This window comes from Ictidomys tridecemlineatus, chromosome X (genome assembly GCF_052094955.1).
Source record: "Ictidomys tridecemlineatus isolate mIctTri1 chromosome X, mIctTri1.hap1, whole genome shotgun sequence".
NCBI lineage: Eukaryota > Metazoa > Chordata > Mammalia > Rodentia > Sciuridae > Ictidomys > Ictidomys tridecemlineatus.
In genome coordinates, this window is record NC_135493.1 from 100,563,935 (window position 1) to 100,584,904 (window position 20,970).

The 20,970-nt window shown below is 32.6% G+C and overlaps 1 protein-coding gene across 15 annotated transcripts in view; it reads left to right on the top strand.

Annotated features, from left to right (window-relative positions):
- The window catches only part of Dmd (dystrophin), a 2,094,227-nt gene that overhangs the window by 416,038 nt on the left and 1,657,219 nt on the right, over positions 1-20,970 (top strand). For all 15 annotated transcript variants that reach the window (XM_078034984.1, XM_078034996.1, XM_078034982.1 and 12 more), the window contains 2 exons: positions 12,053-12,145; positions 17,000-17,077. In XM_078034984.1, coding sequence (XP_077891110.1) covers positions 12,053-12,145; positions 17,000-17,077 — 171 coding nt within the window. The remainder of the gene's footprint in view (positions 1-12,052; positions 12,146-16,999; positions 17,078-20,970) is intronic.

The following is a 20,970-nucleotide window of genomic DNA, read 5'->3' on the forward strand; positions in this document are numbered from 1 at the left end:
ATATGAAAGATAAAATGAATATGCATATATAGGAAGAAAAGAAAAGTTGTGCACAGATATACCAAGATGCTGCTGCCTTGACTGGTTTTTAAATCAGAAGAAAACAACCATTACTAAAACCAAGTAAAATTAAAATTTTCCATTTTTAGTTTAATTTTAAGTTTAGGTTTATGTAAGTCTCCATCTTTGGTATTGCAGGGTAAGATTGCTAAGATAAAATATTGCTAATATATTCCTAGTAATATTAAATGTAAGTGGTAAAAGTAGATAATTCAGCCAGGTAAGTAAGCATAATTTAAAAATTGATAACTGTTTGATAGATTTTTTTTTTGTACCAGGGATTGAACTCAGGGGCATTTAACTACTGATCTTCACATTCCCCAGCCCTACTTTGTATCTTATTTAGAGACCAGGGTCTGAGTTGCTTAGTGCCTCACCATTGCTGAGGCTGGCTTTGAATTTGGGATTCTCCTGTTTCAGCCTAGGGAGCCATTAGGATTACAAGCATGGGCCACTGCATCTGGTGGAATTTACTTTTTCACATTTGGCAATTATTCTATTTTTAAACCAAGGTGATGTCCATTTCCTTTCTGCTTGATGGTATTTTTAGAAAGTTGCTGCTAACTTGAAACATTTTGCACAGAAATATTTTTGATTAGCAAATGTTTGGTGTTGATACAGATAAATTACTGATATAGGTATGTAACACCAGAAAATGTCTGGTAAAAACTATTCAGAGCATTGTGAAAGTAATTTTCCTGTTTTTGAAATGGCAGGTGCCTATTAAGATTTTCTAATTAATTTACAGGGCAAGTTTAAATTTTTCTCTTGGGGTTTGTAAGAAAAAATGTCAAACCTAACTACTTCCATTTGGCTGTTATTCAGAAATGCAGTTTTTTCTGGAAACACTAACTGAAGGTGACAGTTTTAGTTCACAGAGAATTATTTTGATTCACTATTTTTCTTTTAAAAATGTCTGAATAATAAACCACTGGAAGAATGAAGAAAATTAAATAAACAAGAATTTTTATCTAAAGTGACAACAGGATAAAGATCTAGCAAATTAGAGGGAAAAAAGTGTTCACCAATTTTTCTTCAACTTCTTCAAGTGAACTTGAAATGAACGTGTTTGGCAAGAAATACAACACTCATTGTATATATAATATGTAACTATAGCAGAAGAATTAAAAAGCACATTTTACTAATGGTAGCTTTAGAAATGTTTAAGATTACATCTGGAACCATGGCATATGCCTATAATCCTGATTACTTGGGAGACTGAAACAGGAGAATTGCAAGTTTGAGGCCAGCTTCAGCAACTTAGCAAGGCCCCATCTCAATATATATTTTTAAAGGGTTTGGGGTACAGCTAAATTTTCCTGGATTCAATCCCCAGTACTGAGAAAGAGAGAGGGAGAGAGATTTTAAGGTTGAAAGTATTGAGTATCTTTTCCATGAAGCTGACAATTTAAAATACTAGGGTTTTGTTAATTATGTTTTGCAAGATGATTTTGGAAGGGCTTTGTAGAGTATTTTGACGACTTTTCTCTAGAGCACTTGTTGAATCAAATCTCTAGAGACTGTGACCTAAACCATAACAGGTTCAACAGTAAAATAAAGTTTTCTACCTTGAAGTGTTTTTTCCACAAAAATTCCAAGGGCTCTTTTTAAAATATATTCCATAAATAATTTATTCATCTTTTTAAAACATTCTTCTCTTTATTATCTCAGGTATTTGTTTAGAGTAATGCAAAGCAGATTAACACAATATTATTAACTTTATGCCAAAGAGATGAAAATATAAATGGTTTTTTGAAATAACACAAATTAACTAAGTTTACATAAGAGGAAATATCAAACTTAATAAATCATTAAGTTTAAAGAGATCAAATTGCTAATCAGTAATTCATATCTACTACCCCTTTTATTTCTGACTTCTTTGCCTAACATTATATTTGAGAGATTTTTCCATTATAACTATAACAGTAAATTGTTATTTTCATTGATGCATAATATACATTTTAGGAATATACTCAAAATTCTTTATTCAGGCTATTTACAGCTTGGGACTATTATAATATTCTTGAAATGAACATTCTTAGTATCAATATCTGACATTTTAAAGATATTTCAATAGTGGAATTACAGTAAAGATAGGTTTGATTTTAACAGATACTAATTAACAGTTTTCTAAAGAGATATACCTCTTTCTCCTAAGTAGAAACAAACATTCATATATGGACATATATTAATTAGCTATTGCTGTATAACAAGCCACCTCGAAAGTTAGTTAGTTTAAACAACCACCATATTATTTCAAGTGTGCAGGTTGTCCAGGCCATTCTTTATTTCTCTGCTTGGATTACTTGTGGGTCTCTAGTTAACTTTGTGTAGACTGGGCAGCTATGTAGAGCTCAGCTGAGTTTTTCTACATGTCTGTCTGTGGTCTAGGACAACCTCATTGAAGACAACTAGGGCAATTTGACTCGGCTCTACCTGTCTCATCCTCCAGCCCCCTGGCTTATGTGTGCTTCTATTAACAAGAGAGAAAAAGCATTTTAGTTCTTTTGAGGCCTATAATTGGAAGTGGAATAAAATCACATTCACTGCATTCTATTGGTCAAAGCAAGTCAAATGCCAACCCAGATTCAAGAGGCAAGGACATAGACACAAGAAGAGCAACAATGCCATACTACAAAGGTCATGGATTCAGGTAAAGATGAAATATTTGGGCCAGTTGAAGTTCATCTACCATTTATAGCAAATGATCACGGACAACATGGCTCCCTTGCTGAGTAATATTTCCACACCAAAAAATAGTGTCTAAACAGTGCCAACATTGGCCTTTTCTAAACAGTATTAACTCTGTTAAAACATGGGTCTAAATATTAAACTAAAAAATATGGTCAAAGGTTATCATTTCCTTTCCTTCCATGTTCCCTATGCTCCAAGAAGTGGCTTGTAACAGTTCCTTGAATAGCTCATAAAATTTATCTGATTTCTTAGCATCTGAAGCTCCTTCTGTTTATATTTTCTCCCCCTTTCCACATTTAACAGTTGATTTTTTTTTGTTCAACCTTGTAAATTCAGTTGAGGGATTCCTGCTTCTATTATTCCCCTCATCAGAGATGATATCTGTTTTATTTGCACCAGCGCCATACTTATGACACCAATATTGACAGAATTATAACACAGTGCCATAATAATGTTTGCTTTAAGGTATACCTCCTTGCTAGACTGTGATAAAAGCTGTGAAAATAATGGCAGTATCTTTTATCTTCCCATTTTTTCTGGTGCCTGGGACAATATGAAGCATGAGAATAATATTGATTAAATTTAGTTGAGTAATTTGACTATCCTTCTTTTTAGACACATGAGGAAAATAAACAAAGTTCTAAGTGATTTATCCACATTCTTCATACAACTGGGAAAAGTTAGAGTTGCAATTTAAATAAAGGCCCATTTGTCCCAAGTGTCATCTTTTACATGTAACCCCACTGACTTTCAAGTAATTTGAGAGGCTCTTCAAGAAAAGGCTATGATGCAAAATAAAACCTATTCATCTATTTTCTTTTTTTAATATTTACTTTTCAGTTGTAGTTGGACACAATACTTTTATTTATTTTTATGTGGTGCTGAGGACTGAACCCAAGGCCTCACACTTACTAAGTGAGTGCTCTACTGCTGAGCCATAACCCCAGCCCCTATTCATCTATTTTCTTTTTTTTTTAATATTTATTTTTTTAGTTCTTGGCGGACACAACATCTTTGTTGGTATGTGGTGCTGAGGATCGAACCCGGGCCACACGCATGGCAGGCGAGCGCGCTACCGCTTGAGCCACATCCCCAGCCCCTATTCATCTATTTTCTACAATCTCATTTAACCCTCAGCAATTGTGATGTTTATATTTCTTTTAAAAATATTTACTTAGTTGTGATGCACCTTAATTTAATTTAATTTATTTATTTATAAGTGGTGCTGAAAACTGAACCCAGTACCTCACTTATGCTAGGGAAGTGCTCTACCACTGAGCTATAACCCTACCCCAGGGTTATATTTCTTATATTTTAATTTACAAATTCTGGGGTTTTTTGTGGAGGGTAATTGATTTTGTATTTTAATTTATTTAATATAAAAGCCATATTTTCAAACATCTTTTAGAGTGAATTCTTCATTTAAAAATATTTGGGGCTCTAAAATCAGTATTTATTATACTTCTTGAATGTATCAGGCATCCTGGAGTGCTAAGAAGTTAAGGGAATCCCCAAAGTTGAATGATACAATAATAGGAATTTAGGATCCTGAAGCATTTTTCTAAAGTATATATGTAGAATTATCACTGTATTATTATTTGTCCAGTTCAAATTCACCCTAGAACTAAGAGCAATGTTTTTTTTTTTGCAAATGACTTAACTGTATTCAACTTTTAGAAACCAAAGGTAAAATAAAAAGAATAAATTAGTTAAACTATCCTTAATTTATTGAATGATATTATGAAAATGCACAAGTAAAACTTATGTCACTCAGGGTCAGTGTTAAATAATAGTGAAAGAAGCCTTGATTAAACAGTGGTTATAAGGCAGAGAATGATTAAGACATCTTTAGATAGACTGCCTAGGTTCAGTTTATATCTAGCACTTATTTGCTATGTAATCTTAAACACTTTACTTATACTTTCTCTGCCTCAGATTTATTTGTAATATGTAAAATGAGGATAATTGTGAAATTTAAAACAACTCGTGGTAAGGTACACAGATTTGTCACTGACATAAAGTAAGTACCCAATATTTGTTATTTTTGTCATTCTGAAATATATAAAGTTGATTCATATTAAATTTGCAATATTTGATCATATTTGCCTACAGAATTTAGAATTTCATATGGTTCAATATTTTAGAAGGAAATAGAGGTACAGAGAAGATTGAAGCCCATCATTAAATATTGTATCATATGTGACTTTTGTCCTTTTTCTGTTCTCTGGTTCCTTTCATTTCCACCTATAAACTCAATTTTATCATAATCCTGGAAGAGGAGCATACAAATAGGCCAAAGTGATTCCTAGTGGGTAAAAAATATAGAAAAATTAGGAAGAGGCCCTGCCTTGTTATATACATTGTTCACAAATAATTCTACTCTGCTATAATTGAGGAATTATTAAAATGTTAAATTTTATAAATAAAATTTAAATTTGTTATTTAAAGGCATCTTTGGGATCTTCTTGCCGTAATATCTCCTCCTAGTAGATCTGAACAAGGTTAAATATAACTTTGCACCTCTGGATTTTACTTGGATCTGAGTGCTAATAGTTGGCATTTGTTCAGTGAGCCTGCCTGTTTGTGTGCATGTGCATGTGTATGTGTGTGTGTGTGTGTGTGTGTGTGTGTATGTATGTATATATAGTGTATATACATATATATAAAGAATATGAAAATATACATACTCTAATTTGAATTAGAATTAGAGTGCTTTATCATATCAATATTATGCTGTGATGTTTATGTCATAAAAGAAGTTGTTAGTATAGATTATAACTAACATTTCCATTACTGGCTGTCTCAAACATACATCATGTATCCATGTGATTCAATAGAAAAATCAAAGTTAACTTTTAGAATTTTCAATTTATAGGAGATATTTAATGTTGATATTAGATAATTAGTGAGATTCATGGGTTAAAAATCTGCAAAATTTAAAGTAACTGTTTGTGAACTACATTAAGGTACATCAAGCAGTATATTTACCATAATTTTACTCATTTTTGTTTCAGAATACCTGGAAAAATGAATTAATATTGACCTATCTAAATTACGGATGGAAAAATTCAGGTCTACATTAAGAGTTTAGTTTTATTACAAAACATTGCCTGATCAGACAATGAACCATGCAACTTCTGGTTAAGCATACTTTACTTTTAGGTTTATAATAGACCATTTACAGATAATGACTTGATTTCCATTAACTATTGTGTGGTTCCTATTGAAAGTTCTAATGTGCAATCTGGTTAAGTCATTTCTTGTGTACTTAATAGTATAACATACACTTTGGGTCCTAGTGATTATGTTTTATAAAGAGTTACTGCCAAATAACATTTTATATCTGAAGAGATTGTAAAACTATTATATTATCTAACTTAGCTATTGAGTACTTCTTAGCTCCAAGGAATAAGTTGGCTTTTTCTTGATTATCTTTGTAGCCAGATTTGAGTACTGCTTCTGGTATATAGAAGTCTCTAAAGAGTTTTTGATGCTAAGGAATAATAGATAAATACAAGTTAATTTTCTTCTGTTAAAGCTCTTGAAACATTCTAGTATTTGATACCCATATTAAAGAAGAAGATATGTCCCAGTGGTACAGCTGGCTCTTTGCAATGACATTCCCAGAGACAGAACATTAGAAGAGAGTACAGGAACATCCAGGTCTTCATTTGCTGACATATACAACCTTAACAGTGACCTCTTGATTCTAAGAAAATTTGTTTCTTTGGTATCGAATGTCTTTGGTTTCTCTCTCTGGGCTCACTATCTGCCTTACTCTCCCCTGTGTGGCTAACTCTATGGACTACATCAGTAGATAGCCTTGCCTTCTGGCTTCCAGTTGGGTTGGCCATAGTAGCCTAGAAAGAAGATCAGAAGGAAGAAAGAAAGGTCAGGGCACATATTCAGTGTAGTCTGACTGTATTCATCACCCAATAGCAAAACTTCCAACAGGTTGTTGGTTCTCTTTGCTCTGTCTTTGTCCAGGTACCAGTAACCACTGTCTTCCTTTTCATTACTATCAGTCTAAGAATAATAGAATGCCTGTGTTTCTAGTTTCAGTGATTTCATTAGACCTTGTCTTCATGTTTGTAAACATTCCACTATTAGACTCTCCTAAAATTACCCAAGCTAGGACCCTAGGGCATTCAAAAGAGAGTTGTATTCTCTATCTCCAGGTGATGATGTTTCACAGAAAGGAGGAAAGGAAGGATATAATGAGGATTTATGAAATATTTTTTTATGCTAGGAACTATGATGGATACCTTATATTTATTATCCCATTTCACCTTTATGTTGATACTTTGAAGTTAGTTCCTTCAATTACAGAATTGTGAAAAATATGGGCTGTTTGTTTTTAAAAATGTAATAAATATATGATAGCTAGCACCAATAGAGCATATTTTACAAACAAAGCATTATTCTATTTAAATATTCACAGCATTACCATAATGCAGGCAACAACATATCCTCTTTTTAAAGATTAAAATGGAATGATAAGGCATGGAGAATTTAAGTGACTTGCCCAAGATCACACAGCTAGGATGTGATATGATAGGGCTGGAATTTCAACCAAGGCATTCTAGGTATAGTGTAAATATTGTCATTTATAAAATTGTTTCACTTCTTGGTGCTTTTAAAATATATTTCATCCACATGACTTTTTTTTTTTTTGCACAGTCTCTCTGCATAAGCCTTATGTCTTTCAATCATTAGATTCCCCAAATGAAATCCTGAACCAGAATATTTTTTTCTGTTTTTAATAGACCCCTTTTTAGAGCAAAACTAATGATGGTGCTAAAAAATCATATAGTGGTCATTCTTGAGGTGGTTTGTACATAGAAGGGGGTGTGAGGAAATTCCTAGGGAAATGATTATATCCTATTTCTCCAACTGATTACTGGTAATATAAATGTATTCAGTTTATGAAGATTCATTGAGCTATATATTTAAGATGTATATACTTTCCTGTATGTTTATTACACCGCAATAAAATGTTTTTGCTTCAACATAAAATACTTTTTACAACTTGTACTTAAGAAAACAATCCTCTATGAAAGCTGCCTATTCACGCTATAATGGGTTGCATTATTTTTTTGTGTGAGCTCTTGAGTAGCACTCCCCAGTAAGTTTTGAATCCCTAGTTCTGCACTCCACTTTTTGTGTTTCTATAATCTAGAGATTTGTAATCACTGAAAAGTCACTTGACTTTCTGAGCAACAGATATGTCCATGGCTTGACCTTTCTGTAACCAGAAGGTCATGTTAAATTATCTCTGTGCTCTTTACCTCCTGCCGGAACATTGTATTGATCCCTCTGTATTTTCAGGTTAAAAGACCAACGCAACTCTGAGGAGTCAGAAACCATTTAAACATTTTTCACAAATGAATTTCTGCCCCTTTCTCAATTTTTCACTTTGATTTTTTTTCCATTTTGTTTATTCCACTGATCTTTTTTGAAATTTTTTTTCTGGGCTCCCATATTTCTTAATTTCATGTGGACAATATTGCAGATGGATTATTGTCTCATTTGATGGTCCTTTCATCTTGTTTTTTAGGTTAGCAAGAAAGAACAATATATAAGTCACTACATGAAACTGCTGAGTAATATCAAAAGTTCACTTAGTTCACTTAATAAAGAAAATATGAGTTGTGAAGGGTATTGAAGACAGAAGATAATAGGGTCATGTGGCCCAAAGAGGATTTAATGTTTTGTAAGTTTTACAAAGTCATTTTCATGCATTTGAAAATAAAGCCATTAAAAATGAAATTTTAAGAACATATTATTTTTTTCGTGATGCAAAATATCACCTGTAACAAAAAGTCATCGTAGATGTCAAAGATGAAAAGGGAGGAAAACAAAAGAATGTGTAATTTAAAATAGCTAAAAGAACAAGAAAGGAGACAAAGAGTTTGAAGTCTGTAAGTGCTTTCCCTTCACCATCCACATTTAGAAGTCTTGTTAATTGTGTATGGAAAATTACTTCTGTCCTCACCAGGATGCCAAACTACAGGACAACAGTGTATTATTGGTGAGCTCTGCACATTCTAGTAGATTAAATAACATATGATAATTTTATCTATATCTAGGATTCAGCCTAAGATCAAGATATAGACTAGGAATAATAGAGGAATAAAACACTAAAAGTGTTCTATATTTATTAACTGCCTATTACACGCCACGTCTATGGGACATACCTGTAATATTATTTTATTTAAACCTCATTGGAGTGTTCTAAAGTGATAATTCAACAGCCATTTCCTTAAATGAGTAAATTGTGCTTGAGAAAGTCTTAGTCACTGGCTACAGATAACACAGTTAGTGAAAAGGGAGAACATGTTCCATGTGACAAGGATGTCACACATTCTACTTCCAAGGAGTAGTGAGTAGTTAAAACCCTGAACTGAGAACCATCCAAAAGTAATGAGATGTTTCGTTTTCCCTGGGGAATTCATTGTACATTGGGGAATAAGACTACATCTGAAAGTCTATGAAGTTATGAGCTAAATATTAAACATTTTATTGAAAATTATTAGATCATAGAATAGGGAAATTTTATTCAAAAGCACTTGAAGTTATTTTTATTTTAACTATACATTAAGAAAGAATGGCCAAAACTCCATGAATTCTAATAAACATATGATTTCATAGAAATTTTGAACTTTCAAATGCTGTGAAATTGATACTGCCATTCTCCAGGATAAATTCATTCAATCATATTGCTGAAAGCATGTTCCACTGGAAAACATTCTGAGAAGCACCCTTTTAAAGAATAGGGTAGATGTGACCAATAGAAGCTGAATTTCAGTTGTGATATTTTAACATATATGACTTTTTGAAAATTAGATGTGATATGAAGTGTGTCTTTTTCTCTATTATGTAATTGCTTCCTCATTCCATGTACCCCAACTTGGTCAGCCTGAAAGCCTCTGACTGGCTCACATACTTTACTCCTTCTCTGGTTGGTTGGTTTCAGTTTTAAAGGGAGAATTATTAAAAGATTCTGGTTCAAACCCAACTACTCTGTATAACTGTAATATTCTAATAAAAAATAAAGAGACTGTGAGGCTAAAAGCAATATCCTCTATAAATTTTTGACATTTGTCTAGATCCCTTGCCCCAAAACCCAAGCGCACTTATGTCTCTGATGCTGTATGATCCTTATGGTGAGTACCCCAAGACTTAAGGTCACATTTCCCATCTCTGCTTTTCTTTTCTGAATGAACACAATTTTGCCATTCAACATCTTCCCAGTTTGATAAATTTTATCTGTCAATGTAGATATATATTTTCTCATAAGAACACACATCTCTGTCAAATAACTATATTTTCTTCAAAGATTGACACATTGCAGTGTGAAAGATCTTTTCTAGAGAAATTTAGAAGCCATACATTTCTCAACTGCTTCTATAAAATTTCGTTGCTCAAAAAAGTCCTCAGCATTTTAAAAAATGCCTTAAGGCATTGGATCCCTTCATTGAATGTGAAGATAACACCTTAATATTACCATCAAAATATCAAGTATTTAATGTTAGATATGGAATTCCTTACAGCATTACTAGAAACAGTACATTCATTTTCCTTGCTTATTAGTAGAAAAGTTTCCTTAAAGTTTCACAAAAATGGTGCAACTGTTTTTAAGATTTATTTGGATGTTATATGTAGTGAAACTCCTTTTTAGAAATTCCTGAATGGTAGCATTTTGTGTTTGTTTTCATTTTGCCTTGGAAATTTTAAAAAGAATTATTTGTATAGAATTTCAAAATGATAACTTGTAGTTAATTCTTTTCATAGCATATGTGTAGCTGTATTCTGAAAGTTAGTGTAGGGGCTGGAGGACTTACTGAAGAGGCCAGCGTTTCTTTATAGGAGGCATCTACACTATAAATTAAAGAAAACTTGTGATTAACAATGTCTACCTGGCTGTAGGGAGAGTCTGATTCATGTCTCCAAACTAGCAGGGATGGCTTTTGCCTGGAAATCAAGGATTTCCCTGACATGTATGAGATTCAAAGTTTGTGTGTAATCCAAGGAGAAGAAGAGTCTAGTCACCCAAAGACTAATGTTAGCTTTACTAATTGACCTTTTGGGGAAAATGTCTCCTGATACCCCAACTCTCAAAATTCACACAATTATATGCTCCCTAGTTCCTTTTACTAACTCTATGTAGTTTTACATTTTAGAGATAATTGTTTTCCATGCTGGACAAGCAATACTGTAAGAGCAGGGGCAATATGTGTCTGATTTATCATTGTATGCTCCATTACCTAACTCAGGTTTCTTGCTGCTCAATATACATCTGTGACTGATAAATTAGGTCTTTATAGATAACCGGCGCATTGAAAAAGCTAGGGGTGATCTCATACGAAGAGATTGTAGTCTTTCAAGCATAAAAAGAAAGGCTTGTGAAGCATATGTGAGAAGAAATAAGCTATTGAAAGATAATAAAATAGAAGGAACAAAGAAGCCCAGGAACCAGTGTGATAAGATAGAACAAAAGCCCCAGTAATTAGACAGATCAGATCCCAAATCTTGGCTTTACCCCTTTTAGTTTTGTGACACAGGGCCACATATTGAGCCCTTACATGTCATTGTGAGATGAGTATATTGATGCTAACCTTACAGAAATGTTGCAAAGGTCATAGGATTTACTCTTTTATGTGGTGTCTCTCCTGAGTAATTATTACAACAAAGGTTAAACATTATTTATTAGTGACTATTATTTTTCTTAGTATAATACCTAAGCAAAGAACTGAGAAAAATATGTGAAAAGCTTTCACAGAATTATTTCTCCTCTATTTAAATCAGATATTTCTAATTTCAATTATCTATAAGGAGAATGGGTCATTCTGAAGCAGGTTGCAAAATGTGTAGGAAGGGAGAACATATTCCATGTGACAAGGATGTCAAAACCCTCTACTTCCAAGTACACAGGGCTAATCATATATGATCTTTGTTTCTTTATATGTTTATTTGTCATCCTACCCCAAACTGCATGAAAATTTAGTTGTTTATTTTTTTGTCTTTTATAGGATTAGCATTCATTAAATTGTGTTAATTAGATTAATTAGGCTACAGATCTCTAATTCTGGCAGAAATAATTCAAGTAGATTTGACCTAATGATATTATTTTTTTGTTTTATTTTTACCTGCAGTTTTCTCTCTTCATCCGTCACCCTGGGCAGTTTATTAATTAGAAATATTAAATATCCTTAAATATAATTTTGAATTTCAAAAGGCATAATCATGGAAATGATTCATTGGAAGTGTGATTTAACTAGATATATTTTTATTTCAGTTTGGGAAGCAGCACATAGAGAACCTCTTCAGTGACCTGCAGGATGGAAGACGCCTCCTAGACCTTCTCGAAGGCCTCACAGGGCAAAAACTGGTAGGAAACTTGTTTTAAAGAAAATTTGCAGTAATCTTAATAGAATTTCAAACCAGAATCAAACAGTATAATTTATGCACTAGTAAATCACTAATTTACTAAGTAACATTATAGCTTTTATTTTTGTCACTGTCTATCATATTTAGAACAATAAAGTAAAAATTTCAGTAATATAGCTTATGTTAATTAATAGACATTACTTCCTTTTACCTATTTGATATTCTTCTTATCTGATGTCTTTATGAAGGCTTTCATGCATAATAACTTAAAATTATCTTTCTGCTTTTGTATATTTGGCAATTCTTTTACAATGAACCTTTATTAGCTTATAAATAAAGAAAAAAATTGGCACAGTATATAAATGTATAGGCATTTTAGTCTAATACACAAAACCATCTGCAATGAGAACGTTACTTCCCTTTAAGGACTTTCATCTTGTCTAACTTCAGAGCATTCTTGTGAGATACATAAGATTGTCAATAAAGTCATGTGTGAGTTTGGGTTCAATTGATCAAGGTCTCATAATGAGAAAAATGGCTCTTAAATCCAAATCTCCTGATTTAAATAATCTTCTTCTTAGATTGCTATTATTCTTTTAAGTAGAGTTTAAGACCCCTGTCTATAGTTAGCCATTCTGCATATCAAATGAATCCTGCTAAATTACTGTCTTAATCTCTTTTTTGCCCTTCATTACAACTTTGCAGCACAGGCATGCACACACATACACATTTATGCAGAGTCTTTGTAGATACTGTACAAACTCAAGCTGTCATTCAAAGTCAAAAATGGCAAAAGTCGTGCTCTCCAACTTGCCTCCTATAATTCTTTCCATTTTCTCAGATATACTTATTTTTCATCTGTGTTGCTTTCTGTACTTCTGTACTAACTGTTCTTGAGAAGCTTTGGTTTCTCTTTCCCAGTGATGCCTTTCCCACAATCTCTCTGATAAATTCTTGCTCTTGTTACCCCATAGAGCACCTATTTTTTATTTAATTGTTGCATTATTATTTTCAGTGTATTTATGACTATGACATCTCTCCTCAATTAAATGCCAAAGTTCTATAGAGAAGGGACATATCTTTGCTTTCATTTTTAAATCCTCTTCATTGCTGTATGGGATAAATATTAAATTAAAACTGATGTTTTATGAAATCTGAATCTGAATTGATATAAGAACAACATGATGACTTAAAGAAATAATCATTTGAATCAACTGAAAGAAGTTCATATTTATTATCTTATATAGCCAAATCAAGGGCACTGTATACACTTTATCAATTTCCTTGGTTAGAGTTATATTTTTGTATAATCATTTGTATCCTGTGACTGTGAACTTTTATATATTCATATAATTTGTGCATTATAATGCATTAATTTATGCATTATATATGCATCTTCATGATAGGCATATATGTATGTATATATATAGATAGTTAGATATAGATATAGATAGATAGATATAGAAATAAGTGTCTTGGTGTGTCCCTAGTTTCTGTTATATCCTGCAGCCATTCCTGCTTTCAATTACAGATATAAATAAATCAGTCAATAAAAAACTTTAAAAAAATAAAATAAATTAAATTAAAAAAAAAGATTGTGCTTTTCAACCTGTCCTGACCATGTGCACATGACTTATTTTTTTTCACCTCTGGATGTGTGCATGACCACTTCTCTGTGGTATTGCAACTCTCCTGAATAACTTCCTGAATAGAGGTGACACTTTCATCATCCAAAGCAATTTTGTCAGGGTTAACAAATTCCATATAGGCACAGTGTTTAAAGTAATGGATTTCCACAAAACACAGAAATAATAAAAGTGATTTGCATATTCATTGGGACAGAAAGATAACCATACATACAAAGAGATGCTGAGATAAAATGAACCCAATGAGTTGCAGGCACTGAAGAAAACAGGCAACCAAAATATCCATGATATTGGTCATTGTGGAATAAATAGTTGGTGAGGGAAAAAAATCACCAAACACCCACACAAGGCAATATAAACCATATAATTTCAGTTATTGCTACTAACAGAATCTGTAATCAATCCTTCATCCTTGACACAGATTTGGCAGCTCTGATCTGGGGATTTTACTTTTCCCAGAAAGCAGCATCACCTGTCTCATGAATGTGTCTGATTTCAAGACTCCAACTCCTGGTCTTGAATCCTAATAGTTTCTGCAGAGATATGTCCTACAGTCCTAATGGCAGTAGTGTATATTATTGATGAGAAATCTTAGTATTCTATTTTGAAGCATCTGCATGTAGATTATTGTCTCAGGCCATCTCCATGGTTAAAATGAAGGTATTTGCTTTACAACTATAAAATTAAAATTACTCCCCAACAAGTCATAAAAGGGGACAGATTTCAGCTTCCACATCAGCATCAGAAACTGCAGCTTTTTTACAAGTAGCATTTTTGGGCCCTGAAAAATATGCACATAAGTATGTAAATGTGTACATGTAAATGTCTGAGTTTGAAGCAAAGGAAAATGTTACTTAATTCTTATAATTTTTATACAGTAGCTTATAAGACAGTCTGTGTCTTTTGCTTAAATATTAGGCAGAGGATTGATTTATTTTCAAAACTTTAAATTCCTAAAATTACTGAATTATTTTCAGAGCCTTAAATTCCTAAAATTTTATTTTGCTGCTTTGATTTTAATCTGAATTCAAGTTTGGTCTTCCTATGGACTTATTGGCTTCCTCTTTATGGTGGGAAGTAGGAACATACCAAATGTAAGCCTTTATCACTTTGACATTATTAGAGGAAAATTTTGTAGGACATAAAAAAAACTATGGGGATCCCTGTTCATGAGGCTAGTTAATATTGTGAGAATTGAAAAGAAATGAGTATTACTACTGTTTGATAAAGGGTATGAAGGAAGGGCTGGGGTTGTGGCTCACTGGTAGAGTGCTTGCCTAGCACTTGTAAGGCACTGAATTCAATTCTCAACACCACATATAAATAAATGAATAAAACAAAGGTCCATCAACATCTAAAAAATTTGTTTTTTAGAAAAATGGTATGAAGCAAGTTTTTTTTGAACAGTAGAATATTTTATTTAATTTGAGAAGTTCAGCAGGTAATTCAAAGGGCATGATGCTCTAGGCTAGGGAACTGCTCAGGAAGAATATGAGTATTCCTGGAATGCATGGGGAAAAACTTAAGAAGTAGAAAACAGTCTATTTGGATGCTGCATGCACAAGGAAGTTAAAGGAAGAAAAGTAAATGAATGTGGAAACTTTGATTCAATAGGCACAGACCAAAGTTTTCATTCTAGTTCCACAGATTGTTAGTTGTATGGCTATGTATTAACTCTTGACTTAAGGTTCCCTATATGTATAAGGGACATAACAACAAATTTTCTTTTTCTTTTTTTTTTTGAGAGAGAATTTTTAATATTATTATTATTATTATTATTATTATTATTATTAGTTTTTCAGAGGATACAACATCTTTATTTTTTTTTATTTTTATGTGGTGCTGAGGATCGAACCCAGCGCCTCACTCATGCCAGGCGAGTGCGCTACTGCTTGAGCCACATCCCCAGCCCAACAACAGGTTTTATTGATAGTGAATACAAGTACCTAGCACAAATTACAAACTCAATAATAATAACAGTAAACATTTTATTTTATCTATTGTGTGAGAAATACTAATCTAAGTGCTTTATACATGTTAACACATTGAATTCTCTCAGGAATCAATATGGATCCATTGCTTTTATTAGCCATTTCAACAGATGAGGAAAGTGGTCTACATGGATACTGAGAAATTTGCCCAAGGTCACCTAGTGCAAAAGTGACAGTTGAACACTGAATCCAGGAGGGTCTGCTTTATAGTTCATGCTCTTATGTTTAACTAAACATTGAGATGAGCTAGGCATGGTGGCACATTCCTATAATCCCAGCTACTTTGCAGCTTGAGTCAGGAGGATGGCAAGTTCAAGAATAGCCTCCACAACTAAGATCCTGTCTCGAAATGAAAATAAAAATAAAGAAATAAAGAGGGCTGGAGAAGTAAGTCAATAGTAGAGCACACCTGGGTTCAATCCCAGCATAGCCAAAAAAAAAAAAAAAAAAGATTGAGATGAGAGCTATGCAAATAATTTGCACTTGTAGTGGACTTAGTTTAACAATGTCATTGTTGAAGATGTAAATATGAATGGAAGGAGGAACAGTGAGTGAGAAAAGGAGGTTATGATGTGCTCTGAGCAATAGTTAATGAGGGCTTGTTAAAATAAAAGAAATGGAAAATAGAAGGAGGGAATAAATACAACAAGCATTATAGCACTAGGTGTTCTAAAGCTCCACAACTAAATAAACATCTATACAGCAAACTGTATAGATGTCAGTTGAAAATTTACAGATTGAGACATAACTTTTGGGACTGAAAAGAAAGTAAGGGAACCAAAGGTAGTTTAGCTTTTGAGCTTCAGTAACTAAGACAATTAAGAAAATATTCAAAGAAATGGTTTCTTTAACCCTATTTTCCAATATATTCTTTACATGACTCATATCTTTTTTAAACTTTCCTAAAAAATGTGGAAATTAGTTGATTATCTGTCCTATTGGTAAATATCCTTCTGTATCACTTTAAATAGGCTTTGTGAACAAAACGGGGGGGGGGGCCTTTCTTTCTCAAATGAGTGGTTGGTTCATTCTAAAAAGAGACTATGCCAGGGACAATTAGTCCAAAACCTTAAGTACATTATATAAATGCCTCATGATCTATGTTTATTTAAATGTAAAACATTGAAACATAAAAGTTCAAATTATAAATTGTTTTATTTCTGGTGGATTTTTGGTCTGTGTGCTGGGCAGTGAACACTGTTTCTTTTTGTTTTTCAGCCAAAGGAAAAAGGATCTACAAGAGTTCATGCCCTGAACAATGTCAACAAGGCACTGAGGGTCTTGCAGAAAAATAATGTAAGTGACTAAGGCTTTGGATGCCATAAGGCACTGTGGTTAATGTTTGAATGAAGGCTTCAGCCCCCCAGTGCAGAGAAAGCATCCCAAATTCTCTTGTAAACCAAACTAGTTTTTATGAACAGCAGAAATTCTGGTTCTTTCATGTGTGCTTGTGGCTAATGTAGTCCAGAAAGCAAATGCATGCATTTACAGAGGACAGGGAAATACATGACATAGATCTCCATGTTGTTTTAGGACTTTACTGAGTGCAACTCTATTTAGTGGACAAACTGATTTCTTTATAAAGCTGTGTTCAAAACAACAAATAGATTTTGGCTGTATGTAATTTTATGTACTCAGTATGTTCAAACCTCATGGTAATGAAGTTTGAATTAAGCTAAAAAATTAGTAAGCATCATATCAAAAATATAAATTATACAGAAAAATAACTTTTTAATCTCAGGGTAAGAACTACAGATTTTTTTGTACTAGGTATTGAACATAGGGAGGCTTATTCATTGAGACACATCTACAGCCCTTTTTAAATATTTTATCTAGAGACAGGGCCTTGCTGAGTTGCTTAGGACTTCAATAAGCTATGGAGGCTGGCTTTGAATTCAAGATCCTCTTGCCTCAGCCTCCCAAATCACTAGGATTATAAGTGTGTGCCACCATGCCTGGCTCAGATATGTTTTTATCCTTATGTTTGGTTCAGTTTAACTGAATGGAAACATATGTTTTGTATTTTAAAAAAGTAAAAAAAAATACATAGCTCAATGAGTTGGCAGATTAGAGGAGTTCTAATCACCTCTGAGTGACTTTGATGTTCATTCCTCCTTCTATCATGGCCTTAAAGGCAAATGGTCCTCCTTTATGATTAAGTTCTACAACCTCTCTAATCGACCAATACATTTATCAGGCACTTTTAGTAGCTTCCTAATTACATTATACCTCTTTTTCAAGGATAAATTCAAATACATTGATCACACACTCTTAAAATAACCATAAGCTGTGATAGATTAGTAATAACATACTTGCCGCCCCCCAATGTTACTTAGCTCACCTGGCAGAGAGAGGGCATTACACAGGATATATAAGTGGAAAGTACATAGCAATTGGTTGATTTTATGAATTTAGGATCACTGTTACGTTGAGCAGCTGAAAGTTACTTTATAGAAATATTATTTTGTTATTTTCTAAAGAGATTAGATTTTCAATTTTTCTGCAGCCAGAAGAAAGTTGTTGGACTGATTTTCTCATTGTTAGTCTGATATACTTACCCTTTTGAAAGATAAGAATCATGTAAATTATAAAAAAATAAGGTGTTTATAACTTACACAAAGAAAATATCCTTTAAAATATCAAAACCCCATATTCTATTTGAAACTGTAAGAGCAAGGCAAACAGCAAAAATACATAGAATTATTGGATTTAATTAATTAAATATAGTTGGATTTCCCCTACCAAGATAATGTAAGATTACAAAATAAGCTTTTGAATCTCCTATCAAATGATCAATTACTGTAGCTATATGTTTTCTTTGGTAAGAATTTTAGGTTTTTTGTTTTTGCCAAACTTTTACACATTATGAATATGTGGATTTCCTATACATATTATGATTACCAAATTCACAGTTTTCAATATAGGATCAGAAAAATCTTGGCAATAAAGCAGACAAACCACTTAAGAATTCTATGTGACTTTGTGCCAAGTATTTATTATGTACAAAACCAAAGGCATGATTTGAAAAGAGAAAAAATAACCTGAACTTCATCAATACTATAAGTTGTCCCTATATTCTGGATATGAGCTCTGTTTTAAAAGTTGCAAATATATTTTCCTTCTTTGTGGGTTATATTTTTAATTAATTAGTGATGAATTTTGGTAAACAGAATTTCTTCATTTTGATATAGTTTATTTTTAAAATGTTAACTTTTATTTTTGTCCTGATTAAGAATTATTGGTCTAGTCAAGCTTTTCTGATAGTATGACATTATCTATATAAGCTTTATTATTTTGCATTTGAATTTGCATCTATATTTCATCTGAAATTGATTATTGTATATGGTATGAGGAATGGGTTAAGTTTTGGTTGTTTTTCATTCGGCCAACCCAACAGCGTTATTGAAATGAATATTGCTTCCCTGTTGCTCTTTCATTACCAGATATGACATAAAACTTTGTTAATACATATGTGTGCTTGCTCCTAGACTTCAATTTGCTTCCATTGTTCTATTTTTCTATATAAGCACAGATATCATGTCATGGATATAACTTTGGTTTATGATAAGGTTTGGTATCTGGCAGACTAGCTTCTCCTACACTATGAATAGAATAGCTCCTCCAAAACTTACATTAAAGTTGAATTGCCATTGTAACAATATGAAGAGAAGTGGCTTTTAAGAGGTGATTGGGTTGTAAAGGCTTCATCCTCTTGAATTAATTGACATTGTTACCCTTGCAGTAGACTTCTGATAAAAGGATAAGTTCAGCTCCCTTTATACCTATCTGATTTGGTGCCTGCCCTTCTGCAGTTATACACAAAAAGAAAGTCCTAAACAATACAGATGTCACACTCTTGAACATCCTAGTTTCTACATTGATTAACTTTATAATATTCTGTTGCTTACAAGTCACCCAATCTGATATTCTGTTATAGCAGCAAAAAAGTGACTAAGACATTTCCCATTGTTGTTCTGCTAGATTTTCTGGGCTTTTTGGTCCTTTGTGTTCTATATTCGTTTTATAATTATATTTCTTTTTCTACCATAAATCCATTTGAAAAATGATCAATATTGGGTTAAATCTAGAGATCAGTTTGGAGATAATGAATGCATTTATCATATTGAATATTCCAATTTTCTCCTTTGATTTTCTTCTATATTTTAAAAAATTTATACTTTAAAAAATGAGAAAAAAAATCCAATGAAAAAAATGGCCCATGTACTTAGACAAAAACTACTCAAAAGGAGGTGTTGAGGGCTGGGTATGTGGCTCAAGTGGTAGCGCGCTCGCCTGGCATGCGTGCGGCCTGGGTTCGATCCTCAGCACCACATACAAAGATGTTGTGTCCGCCGAAAACTAAAAAATAAATATTAAAAATTCTCTCTCTCTCTGTCTCCCTCTCTCTCTCTCTCCTCTCACTCTCTCTTTAAAAAAAAAGGAGGTGTTGAAAAGTTCAAAAGTAATATAAAAATATTAATTCTTGGCAGTAATTAGGAAAAATTTAAATTATAACTCCAACATGATATCGATATAAACTCACCAATATGACTAAAATTAGGAAGAAAAATAATGACAAGTGTTGATAAAGACATGGAACTGGAACTCTCATAATTAATATAATAATTCAGATGAACATTAAATAAAGTCAGACATTATCTATAATGTCAAAATTGACATTTCTTATGACCTAGAAGTTTTATTTCTAGGTATCCAGCCAACATAAATACATTTCTATGTTTACCAAAAAAATATATACATGAGAATGTTTAAGGTAGTTTTATTCATAAAACCCCAAACTGAAAATGACTATGGTATGTTCCCCTGATGATATATTATAAATCAATGAAAATGAGGTAATGATATCTATATATAATGCACAGATTGTGAGTATCCTGAAATAAATTTGAGCAAAAGAGGTAAGACACTAGGTATGTCTACTAGGTATGCCTACTATTATTCCTTTTAACCAAGTTTCAAAAACAAGCAAAATACTTCCAAGGGTATAAAATTTAGGAGAGTGGTTAGATTTTTGGAAAGAATCAAGCAGTAAAATACATAAGGAAATTTTCTTAAAATGTACTATGTTTTAACATGTTGATTGTTATACAGCTACATTTAATTGTACAACCAAACTGTACAATTAAATGCAGTTTTCTGTATGTATATTTCAACTAAAAAAAGAACAT